This window comes from Protopterus annectens, chromosome 4.part1 (assembly GCF_019279795.1).
Source record: "Protopterus annectens isolate FY-2018-M chromosome 4.part1, PAN1.0, whole genome shotgun sequence".
Lineage (NCBI taxonomy): Eukaryota > Metazoa > Chordata > Ceratodontiformes > Protopteridae > Protopterus > Protopterus annectens.
Genome location: NC_056734.1, coordinates 469,524,972 through 469,537,990, shown reverse-complemented (window position 1 = coordinate 469,537,990; position 13,019 = coordinate 469,524,972). Strand labels below are relative to the sequence as shown.

At 37.6% G+C, this 13,019-nt stretch overlaps 1 protein-coding gene across 1 annotated transcript in view; it reads right to left on the bottom strand.

The window, feature by feature from the left end:
• Positions 1-13,019, bottom strand: part of LOC122801232 (mucin-like protein) — a 468,953-nt gene that overhangs the window by 297,597 nt on the left and 158,337 nt on the right. Inside the window, exons 12-13 of the mRNA XM_044070784.1 lie at positions 6,924-7,046; positions 440-573 (exon numbers count right to left, since the gene is read on the bottom strand). Coding sequence (XP_043926719.1) covers positions 440-573; positions 6,924-7,046 — 257 coding nt within the window. The remainder of the gene's footprint in view (positions 1-439; positions 574-6,923; positions 7,047-13,019) is intronic.

The window sequence follows — 13,019 nt, the reverse complement described above, 5'->3', positions numbered from 1 at the left end:
GAATAACTCCTCATATTCATGTTTATATTCATGAAACAGTTGAATCTTTATATGCAAAATATATAGATTACCAGTCTCTCAATGATGGTCTTTTCTTCAGTCAAGCAGAAACAATTGTTTGTATGATTAAGTGAACTTTTTTTCAGTATTATAAATTTTGTACCCATATCCACATTAATGCTTCAGAGAAGTCTCTAAAAAATAAACCTTATTTTGAAGGTGGTTGCTCATAAAAAAGCACAGTCAAGGGTCTTCTTTCTTATCATTATTGAGGGTATATGCTAGTTTACCTTCATATCACTGGCTTCATTTAAATACATACATAAACTTTTCAAATTTTACAGGCAGGTACATCTTCCTATTCATAAACAGTATCTATTGTCGTGTAAATGAATACAATAACTTTGTTGTAAAGTCAGCATTAAAACACAAAACTTACATAAATTTTATAATAAAATGTGGTATCAAATGGAAATCCCATTGGTATCTCTATTACTGGAGAAACAAAGTCCTTTGTTCTTATTGTTGCTCTTAGATCTCCAAATGATGGGCCATAGTCATACAGACGTTTCTCTGAAAAGCATTAAAACTCAATTTTAGAATATGTTTAAAACAATGCATTAGTCAAAAGTTGCAATGCCTAAGTATGACATATTACAGCATCTATAATGGGATACATAACATTATGGAAGTCACAGACAATGCCTTTTAGTTGTAACTGCTTATGTATGAAAATCCATGGTTACTGTTGTTTTATTGTGTATTCTGTCTCAGCTTGACTTGACACAGTTTGCAACATCCATATCTGAAAAAAAGTGAGTTGGGGTTTGACTGATTTCTGCATGGAATACAGCAGAGACAGAGAGAGAGAGAGAAAAAGAGAGAGAGAGTACAGATAACATAGATGATTATGATTGAGTCTCCAGTCATTACCACATTATTATGCGTTTGAGAAATGCATGCCAAGAAATTCACCTCGAGAGTGAAGCTCAAGAGCTGAATCTTGGCATCCATGTTAAGAACACATAACTATCAGAGATGAAGAATGCACAGACTCAGACAATGTTCAAATGGTCCCAAATTTTGGGAATATTTTAGAAATGATGAGACAGACATGGAGATGGCCTATATACCCCATACTGACCATACACCTCCCTTGCAGGAGGCATTCCCATCCCCTAAAGTACCTTTCCTGATGATTCTTCTTATAGATAAAATGATAACACTGGTGAAAAAAGTAACTTAGGAAAGCCCAGATGTGGTGACACCTTTTCCAATGAGACCAGACAAGATCCTTTAGCCACCAAAGGACTGGCAGTGCTGTTTTAAGAATATCAAAACTGACTACCTTGTGGCGGTTGCTACTTTTAAAAATGGTCTGATCTCACAGAGCCATTCTTTCCAACCACTGGAGAGGGAACCAAGCCCTGTGGGCAGATTTAGGAAACATGATTAGATATCCTCCACTTACTCTGTGCCTGCTGGGATAAATTTATTGCATACGGCTAGACCATAGCAACAGCTAGAGACAAAATGCATCAGTCACTGGATCATTTGCTCAAAGGACAGCTAAGGAAAAGAGTACAGTTACAGATGGGAATTGTATTAACCATTTTCAAATTCACAATAACATTGTAATAGCAAAAGAATTAAGATTTGAGGGAAAATTCCAGAAATACTGGAAGTTTGTATGAGATCTGTGTCACCTGTCAGATGTGACTAGCTTGAGCACATGGCAAATCATTTAGAAAGTCTATTCACAGAGTATCATGGGTAAAAGGAGAGGGGTTAGTAGCCTGGAAAAGATTCAAAATGGCAGGATCCAAATCCTTGAGTATTTATTTAACTTACGCACAAACGCAAAGCTCATAATTTCTTTCATTGCAGATAATGTAAATGATAACAGACACACCACTATAGCCACACAGTCCAAAGCATGTACCAGCACATACAAAGTCAGCCATAATTATACCGACTAAGATGCCCAAGTGATCTGCTGGACATGACTAGAGAGCTCCATATGTAATATGACACCTAGAATTCAAAACATGCTTCTGTTGCAGCAAATACTGGTATCCAAGTAAAGAGTGCACATAAACAGAGGGATGACACTAGCATGTCATTTAGGGTATCCATCACAAACTCTGGTTTACTCAGTGTTTGGCAGGATCATACTCTGATCAAACCTGTCTCATCCATTAAGAGGTGTTGGTACTCAGGAATGTGCAGTGAGGCAGAAGCCATCATGAATTACGCTGTGCATAATTCATACCAGTACAAAGATAATGCTTATTTTACTACACAACTTGCACCTTGCATATCTACAAAATGTTATGTTGGGCACAGATCAAATGACATGTAAACTACAGTGTGGTCACTATCACAGTAAGAACATACTGTGCAGCATTAACAGAATAACAATGGTTACAGTGCCAATTACAATGCACCTATCTCATAGTATACTGTGTATATCTGTAGGCTAGAGATTTGAAAGAAACCCAGTTCAGTGTTGCATCAAAGGTAAACATTCAAACTTACACACATACTTACACACATACACACAAACATACACACACACACACACACACACACACACACACACACACACACACACACACACACACACACACACACACACACACACAGCTGCCAGTGTTTATGTGTATGTGTGTTAATGTGCATGTTTGAGCATGGGTGTACTACAAATCTACCTAGTGCAGGTTCCTACATCCTAGAACAACATGCTACTTTAACTGTTAAGTCACCACAGACTGCCATTTAAGTGTTCAGTATGCTGCTAAAATATATGAAATGCTGAACATGCTCAGTGTACTGTACATTTCCCTAGGCTGCGTAGTTTATGTCCTGTCATGCCTGTGAATCTGTTTATGAATCATACTTTTGACAGTCCCATACAACACACCTGATCATTTTGGGCCTTGCCTAAGAATGCTATTTCCCAAATCACATGGATAATCCAGCAAGTTATCTCCTCTTAACAACGCCCACTGTTTATCCAGAAATTCATCACCCACACTAATTAACAGTCAGTGATACTAGCCTTTTGTTTTACCCAGCTCTTGTTCACCAAGAGTCTGTTATCTATACCTGTGTTTAATCTGATTATTCATTTATCACTCCATTAGATACCTGATTTTATGCATGCCAAAAGTTTTACCAAGCATAGCATTTGCAATATAAAATTGTTTGTGTATTTTACAACATTTTAATAAATATCTTCATCTAAAATTTATCAGCACTAGTTTATAATCAATCAATGATATCAACTGATTCTGTGCATGTAGTCATATGCATGTTATAGATATAAACTGGACTGATTCAGAGAAGGCTTTCTCAGTGCACATACCAAGGCATAGCTTTGCAGTCCCTATTATAGTTGCCAGGTACAGTGCGTCTTGTGATTTAACTGTAAATGTAATATAACATGCAGCTTGTCTCACTCATCATCTGTGGTGTAGCAGTCACTGGACCAGTGGAAAATGTATAGCTTTTAAAATTCACTAAATACTTTGTAGTGAGGGGGATCAAGGAAGTGGTGCAGAGATACCAGGATACTTGGTTGGAGATAACACTCATGGAATTCTTACATATCCAGCAGCCTCAACACTAACAATTGAAAGGATTACAGAATATTATAGCTAGCTGCTGCTGCAGTGTACAATGGAAAATAACTTAAGGCTGCCTTTTAGAAGTCTTAGAACCTTAACTACAGGCTCCACAACTCTGAAGAAGAAGCTGCTATTAGAATAGCAATATTACAAATGTCACAAAAAGAAAAATCTAGCAAAGCTACACTTCCCACTGTGTGACACTTCTAAAACTCTTGTATTAGAGGCAACACAGGATATATACAAATTGCCCTTTAAGAATATCAGGCATTTTAGCTAAATGACAATTCTCAGTGTCCATGACTTTTTCTTTTACTTTTAAGTCTATTTATGGACAATTTCAGGTCAATAAAGCCAACCCCCTCTAACTATAGACATGCGTGTTTCTGCCTTCTTATGGCATTATCAGCACAGCATAAGAGGAATGTTTGACTTTTGGAAACTCAGTGTTGTCATACCAAACTGATATCCATAAACATATGGGTGTCTATAAAATATCCCAACCAACAAACTAAAACAATGAGTAAAACGATCACACAGGAAAACCAATTGGTTAAAAAACACAAAAAGAAAAATCTATCAAAGCTAGACTTTCCACTGTGTGATACCTTAAACCTCTTGTAGCAGAAGCAGCATGGGATATATGGAAATTACCCGTTAAGGATATCTGTGTCACTAACTGGAAAGGATGAGAGTGCCTGTCTCAGTAAGAGGGGCACTTGTCTCGGCACTTTCTAAGGGAAGGAGTGGTCCATAAAGAGAAGAGTTACCCATAGACAGTTTCCAGGGTGAGTGTAGGAGAGTCAGAAGGGGCTAGGCTGTAGATAATAACATATAAGATCTCTTTCCCTCACAGAAGCAGCTACAGCAAGACCACCCAAGTCACATTTAGGTCCCACAATGACCTCAGACTGGAATCAGTAATAGTCTGGAGGATGAAAAGAAGGGGCTGATAAACCCCCTGAATGGACAGAGGCACTGGGATAAAGACAAGAAGAAATGAACCAAGGGAGAGGAACCAAAAAAAAAATAATGGTGGGAGGTTTTAAGGGAGTCCAATTTGAAGATTTGGGGAGACGGTCACATATCAATTAGGGGGACTGCCAAAGAAATTAAGTAGTGATCAAGCTATGCATCAGAGACAGGGATATAATGCTCAGGACTATGAACAAAGGTTTATGAAACAGTCCAAAAGAGGAGAAAGCTTGTACTGCAACACATGAAAATGAGACTAATAATTAGGCAAAGGAGAATACAAAAATTGGAAGTGAGAAAGAGAGAGTGGAGAGGTGAGGGAAGTGCAATAGGAGAAAAGTGGTGAGTACAGCAAAAGCTAAAAGTGTAAATGAGTTCATTCAAGGGGTCAAGATAGAGAAAAAGGCATTTTAGATTTTTAGCAGAATGAATGAGTGCAAAGACCTATTATGACCAACATGAGCAAATATGAGAGGGACTATTAAAGAAGAAGAATGGGGCAAAACACAGGTAATAAATGGGTGCTTCAGTCTTTCTCTTTACAGAGAAATGCAAGTAGTTTGCTATGTCGGGGAGAATAGATAACATACAACAGTCTAGACAGGGAGAATGCCGAGAGGCAAATGGCTTCCTTGAAAGAGGTTAAATGAGCTACATGTCAGGATCCCCTGGACTCTGACTGTAGTACTGACAGATCCCACTGAAGAAGGTTTTCAACAGAACACTGACTACTGCAGATCCATCTGAAGACGGTTTTCAACAGAACACTGACTACTGCAGATCCATCTGAAGACAGGAGAAGATCAGGAGATGACAACCATGTGCAGAAAGGAAAACATGACAAATCCAGGGATCTAACAGCTGCAGGGAAAGTCTTGGAGAGAATTCAGATGGAAAGTCTAATTTATTTACTACAGAACAACAGTCTGCCGGACAACAAACAGCAGGGGTTCACATCTAGAAGAAGCTGTCAGCCATTCTCGACCTAGTTGTGCATGTGGAAGTACATGGTAGATGTACTTTACCTGGAGGTCAACAAGGCTTTAGACATAGTACTGGACAGCATATTGGTAGGAAAACAAGAAGGGGTAAAGATGGGGTAGGGTCAAGGCAAAAGAAACAGACTGACTTATGGCTGGACAGTGGGACTCAGAGGGTGATAATGAGACTGATAATGTCAGAACAAGTAAAATGAGAAAATGATGGCTGCAGTAACACAAGCGTCTGCCCTGGATCCGGTATACTATGTTTGTTTCAGGCGCAAAACAGCGTGTTTAGAAAACAGTCATCATCCTTGCTGATGATGCAGTTAGGTGTAGCAACCAAAGATGGGAAGAAGTGTGTATGTAAGGATTTACAATGGCTGTCCATGTTTTAAAGTCTGCATTTAGAATGGATGATCATGTGAGGTACAAGGTGCAGTTAAATTTGATGCAGTCAAGCTCAACTTACCCCACTTGGGCCACAGGAACAGTGCTGTAACCTATCAGCTGAGCAGAATAGAAAAGATGGCAAGCATCAGTCAAGGGTCTGAGGGTGTTGATTGCACCTGGACTGATCCACCAGGAAAAAAACGACAGACTGGTAGGAACATTCTAGAAGATGCTCAGAGGACTATCATATCTTTTGACAAAGACTGACTGCAGAATCAGAGAGGTAATGCACTCATTCTCCAGGGTCCTGTTCAGGCAGCATCTTGAGTACTATGTACAGAACATATATGAAAAAGGAGATCCAGCATTTGGAATGAGTTAGGAAGAAATGCATCAGAAGAAGTGGGAAGGATATAAACAGCAGTTAGAAAAGCTAGAACTCTTCTCATTAAAGACCAGAAGGGAACAGGGGCATGGTATGGATGCAAATGGCCATCTCATGAAAATGTGACAGTATTGTCCTGAACGGGAAAGAGAAAGTGGGAGGAAGGTGTTCAGGCAGCAGTTTGTAAGGATCAATTGCTCCATGGATCTTGTGAAGGTATTTTTTTTTTAGGGAAGTCTTTGGACTCATGGGATTGATTACCAGAGTGAAGAGTGGAGAAGGAGGGACTCCACATAAACATTTAAGAGGACATGAGGCAGTTGTAGAAAGAATAAGGGAAAGAAACAAAGGATGAGGGGGAAGAGAATAATGTATTCCTTTATAGGGCAAACTAGATTAGTTTAACGTCTGCTTTTGTCATCAAACAAACAATGTTAAGTAAATAGAAATGGTCTATTTTCTGCATCTTTACAACAAAAAGTACTGAAATTACAGGAGAAAATAGATGCAAAGAAAGCAATTTGAAAAACAAGATCATAAAAGTAATTTTAAGTTTCATACCTCTGCAGATAAATCCATTGCCTTCATATCCGTTTTTGCAGTTACAATTGTAAAATCCTTGAGTATTGGTACAAACCGCATTTTGATCACAGGCACTTAATCCCGTAGAACATTCATCGACATCTGGTAAAAGAAAGTACACAATTAACACCTTTTCACTATGTAAATTAGACATGTAAGACTATTCTAGGTTCAAAGTTACAGCAAATTATCAAATATACTATTACTAGCACAGGCAAAAAAGTTGATTTCTGCATTTCAAGATTTACTGTTGGTTTCTGTAAAGTGTGTAATTTACTTTTCAGTAAAACAAATTGTTTATTATACCATGACCGCCGAAAAACATGCACGCTGATTGGCCAGCGTGCCCGTTGTAAATCGAGTTATACCAATGGAAAAAGGTCCGGTCGCCCGGACTTTTTTCCATTAGTATACCACGGTTTTTTAAAACACTGTCTCGCTATGTTAAATGGGTTTAACATAGCGAGACAGCTTTAAAATAAGCAACAGAGATCTCCGTTGCTTATTTTAAAACTGTCTCGCTATGTTAAACCCATTTAACATAGTGAGACAGTGTTTTAAAAAAAGCAACGGAGAAAGCAAGATCTCTGTTGCTTTTTTTTAGTGTTTCGCTATGTTAAATGAGTTTAACATAGCGAGACAGTTTTAAAATAAGCAACGTTCATCTCCGTTGCTTATTTTAAAACTGTCTCGCTATGTTAAACTCATTTAACATAGCGAAACACTAAAAAAAGCGAAGATCTTGCTTTCTCCGTTGCTTTGCCCACAACTCTGATGTACTGCGCAGGCGCAGTACATCAGAACTGCCGCGGATGCCAGACATCTGCGGAAGGGCAGTAAACAGGCATTATACTATGCCATTATTTAAGAAAAGTAATAGTTTCTTTTCTTAAATAATGTCATGGTATAATAGTAATAACCCACTTCTGGGTGTGGGTAATGCTAAATTTACCCACGGTTGGCTTTGTTTGGTCCCTCGGGCTTCGCCCTTGGGACCAAACCACGCCAACCGTGGGTACATTTAGCATTACCCACACCCAGGCATGGGTTATTGCTATAATATTTGTAGCTTCAAACATTACAGATAAATAGTATTTGTTATAAGATGATAACATGTGTGAAGTCTGACACTAAACACCCAGCTCTACTGGCATACCAGGATGGCACTGTAGCTCAGATGACCCAGGTTTAATTAGCATTTTATGAACCTCAAGGAGCTGGCACAGGAGAAGAATAGGAATGATGAGGTTATCACCTGTCTTCTGGTGGAAATTACAATATAACCTTCAATATTTACAATACAGAATAAATGAGATCTTTCATACCTGAATAATTAAAATGGACATTTTTTGTACAGTCTAAGCAGATGGTCTGACATCCTAATGGCACATGTGGCCAGATACACACCTCCTACTGCCTGCCTAGCTCTTTAACAAAAAAAGTCCAGTCCTCTTAATGGTACCCTGACCAGGAGACCAGATACACATCCCCTCCTTAGTGCTCCAGCTGTTCAGTAGTAGAGCAAAAAAAAAAAAATGTCTGAGATCAGTTGCCTGGGACTCCTGAAATGTGGGAAACAATCAGTTCTCATTTCTGCACCCTGCCCCCAGCCCTTCTTCTTAACATAATAGGAAAAAAAAATATTTTTTTTCTTTAAAATGTAGCAATCTGCTTGCTACAAATTTAGGAAGCAGTTGCTACAGTGTACACCCCTCAAGAGTATTACAGCACCGAGGTTTTAGTTAAAAAAATCTTTTTACTTTTAATTTGTAGCAGCAGTTACAACATACAGTAGAACACACACACACACACACACACACACACACACACACACACACACACACACACACACACACACACACACACACACACACACACACACTGCTCTGGTTTTCCTAAAAAAAATTATTAACTATAGCAAACCGCTTGCTACAATGTAACAAGAAGTTGCTACAGTTTAGACCACACAGGGAGTGCTACATCTCTCAAGTATGACTTCAAACACAATATATACAAAGCCTATATAAATTAAAAAGTGATCGGGATTGACTGATTGTACCCCTGACTCTTTGTGCCCAAGGCAGCTGCCCTCTTCACCCCACCCTAACTACATTACTGAATATAAGCTTATAATCTGATGACAGACTGAGAAAATGACTAAAGCAGTTGAAAAGGCTGATGAATGACATAACAGCAGAAGCAGGTATGTGTTCAAATAATTATAGGGAGGAACATAATAGAAACGTTTTTCACTAATTTGTTGATCTGTCTGTGTGTTTGTGTCTATATGTTCATGCATACACACACACACTCACACACACACACACACACACACACACACACACACACACACACACACACACACACACACACACACACACACAGGTTCAAGCTGTAAGACAGTGAGAAATTTCACTGTAGTACACTTGGGTGGAAACATATGGCTGAAGTGAAATTCAGCTGCAGACACATATGGCTGTCACAAATTCACTATGAGCACAGAGAATAATGCAACACCATTCCACAGTCTCAATAACCAAGTGTACATTAGGGAACCAACATCCTTTGCCCCAGGGTACCCGAGAGAGGAGTCAGTATGGCAAAAATCTGCATCAGGATGCTCATTTTACATATCAGTGACAGTGAAAGTGCAGTGTACAATGCACAACATCTTTATTAATGGTGTGTGTGTGTGTGTGTGTGTGTGTGTGTGTGTGTGTGTGTGTGTGTGTACGGAGTGTTAACCTCTTTACAGTGTCTAAAGAAGATTTTGTTTAACTCATACTGGAACATAAATATGACTATAGCAGGATGCAGGATTTCTGCATGCTGTAGCACACTTCTATATGTTGTAGTTATCTAAACATGTACAGTATACCAAGCACATCACTAATCACTTCTCCTGCCTCCATGCACCTAGTTATTGAAGTTGTGGAGATGGCACTGCATGCTTCTTTACTCACACAGTAAATTTTCAGCAGCCATATGTCAATGCATCTTAAATTCACTTCAGCCATTTGTCCCCATCTGAAGGTACTGCAGGGAAATGTCTCACCGCCTATTAGACTGAACCCATGTGTGCATCTGTATGTGTATTTGGACCTGTAAACATGACAGAATCTAGTTTGCTGTAGCATGCCTGTTGGAAAAACATGATGTTTCTTTTCCAGTGCTTTGGATTCCCTTTCTTTGTGCAGCTCTTTAATTGCAGTTTAGAGTCAGCTGCCTCTCATTTGAGTGATATTCATATTCATTTTCATTTTGAATTTTATTATATGTAGCTCATTTCACATCAACTCAGAATCACACACAGGTTCATGCCCAAGAGTGTACCAGACAGATCTTAACACATTCATTCTAATAACAACCATCCAAGTTTTTTTTTAAGTGCTTTGTTGTAGCTTTCCCGAAATGAAACTAGGAGTGCATTCCATTTGACTGTTACTTCATTGAAAGTAAGTTAAGGGTTTTACTATTTCTGCTTAAAATACTCTTGCACATATTAGATCCTGATTTCAATGACTTATTCAACTTCAACCAAAAAAATAAATAAATATGTTTCATGATGAGACTAGAGTACATTTAGGAGATTACAGCAAACCATTTTCTTTTTGCCATAGGGAAAACAGGTTCTGTAGTCTTTCAAAATAAAATAAACTTTTTTACTGTCAATTTTAGTAATAGCATTCTGCAACTGCTCAGTTTCCAATACCCTATTCTTCCTGTTGATGGACAAAACAATGACAAACTCTAAATTATTTCCATACCAGACTTCTAGCACATTATACAATTAAACTGGGATTATATAAACAGCAAACCAACTCCGACTAAATCAAACAAACTCAAACATCTTAACTATACCACCCACCATTTAACACATTTGAAATGTTACTCACCAACTTAATTATAAATAGTAACCTCCACTGAACATAACAATTGGTTGTAGCCTAAAACACCTGTACAATCAGAATATTTCTAATCTTGAATATATTTTATCCTGGATCTCTATTAACACTAAAACACCTATACAATATGAATATGTCTAATCTTGAAAATATTTTATCCTGGATCTCTACTAACGCTAAACACTGTATCCTCATATTGGGTGATGTAAACATATATTTGGCCATTAATAAGTGTTATGCATACCCTATATCAAATATTAACCCCTTCACTTTCACACAAAATAATAGCTAACACTACTACAATAGACAAAAGCAGTGGCAATGAAAGCATTATTGATTGGATATAAACAACTCAAACTAAACACATTCTTCATGTACCTTACCACACTTCATCAGTGACATTCATTCAGCTTTTCACATCTGGGGTCTGCAAAAAACCAACAAAACTTTAATTTTCAAAGAGGGTGTGAGCTAATAGGTACTTCAATATGGATTTATTTAATGAGTTACTTAAACAATGCAAATGGCATCCTCTAAGATCTGTACCCCTAAATGAGGCTGTCTACTACTTTAATGACACCCTCATAGCTATACTCAACTCTGTTGTTCCCAAATTTAAGAAAACGATTAAATCCATTACTGCCCCATGCACTAAGGAAATTAATTAAAGAATTAATGTTAATCAGAGACAAATCTTGGAAACACTGGAAAAGCTCTCAAACAACCCTAATCTATATAAAATTGTAACACATTTAGAAATCATTTTAAATACATCAAAAGCAAGCACATTTTCTTTAACTGGCAACTTCTCCAGCATCAAAATAATTTGAAACAATACTTGGCAAACATTAACAAACATCTTTAGTAAGAGCAAAATAATATACCTATGCCTTTCTCCACTGAAACTGATATTGACATTGCCTCCACTTTCAACAAGTATTTCATAGACATCACTAACTTTTTTATGCAAAACAGTAACTTACACCCGGCAGCAATGACTCACTGAACCTTCAACAAGTAAGTGTCACTCAAATAAATTAAGCTTCTACAAAGTTAAATCCTACCTCACTAACTCCTGACCTTCTTCGGTTTAAATATCTTCAAATTTCAACCGATACAATTGCTTAACCTATTGCAATACTTATAAATAGATCCATAACTGATTATAATGTTCCAGCCCTATAGAAACAATGTTCTATAATTCTTTTTCATTAAGTAGGAAAAAATTCCCATATCTCTAAAATACTTGAAAATGTATAAAAACGTAGCTGTTACATCAGTTTACTGTCATTTGATTGAACAATACTTGACTGAAAATGAAATGCTTGGAAGAATTTGACTGAGACTAAATGAAAGCCCATTTGACTGAAAGAACGCACACTTCACTGAAAAAAATTGACTGAAACCCCATTTGACTAAAGCCCATTTCAATGAATCACAAATCATTGAAAATACTAAACATAAGTAAATACAGCATAAAATAGTGTTTATGCAGGGGGACAAGACCCCCTGCACACCCCTTAATTATATATAATAACTCCAAAGCCATACAACCCCTTGATAAAAGAAACAATGCCATGCACAGTGAATCAGTACTTCCATGCAACCACTTCAGAAAAGAGAAAAAAAAAGCATACACAGTGAATCAGTGCTTGTGTACCAAACACTGAATCACTGTGTATGGTGTTTTTCTTGTGGAGATATTATATATAAGTAAGAGGGGTATTGGGGCAAAGCCTTTGCATGGGGGTACAGGAGATAGGCAAAGCCCCCTGCAAAAACACTACTTTAGTTGTATTTTCTTAGGTTGAATATTTTCATTGATTTATGATTCAGTGAAATAGGTTCCAGTCAAATGGGTTTTCAGTCAGATGGGCTTTCAGCTAATTAGTCTTCAGTCAAATTCTTTCAAACATTTCATTTTCAGTCAAGTACTGTTCAATCAAATGGTAATGAGTCATTGCATCACCTTATAAATAACAATTTATCACCTACACAACATGGTTTTCAACCTGGATTCAGCAGAGAAACTACTGTTTTATCCTTCTTAAATACTATTAATCATATCAAAACAACGGCATTTCCACTGCTACTATTCTATTAGACCTATCTAATTACCTGATACCATCTCTTACATTCTTCTTATACAAAGGTCAGATAATATGGATCT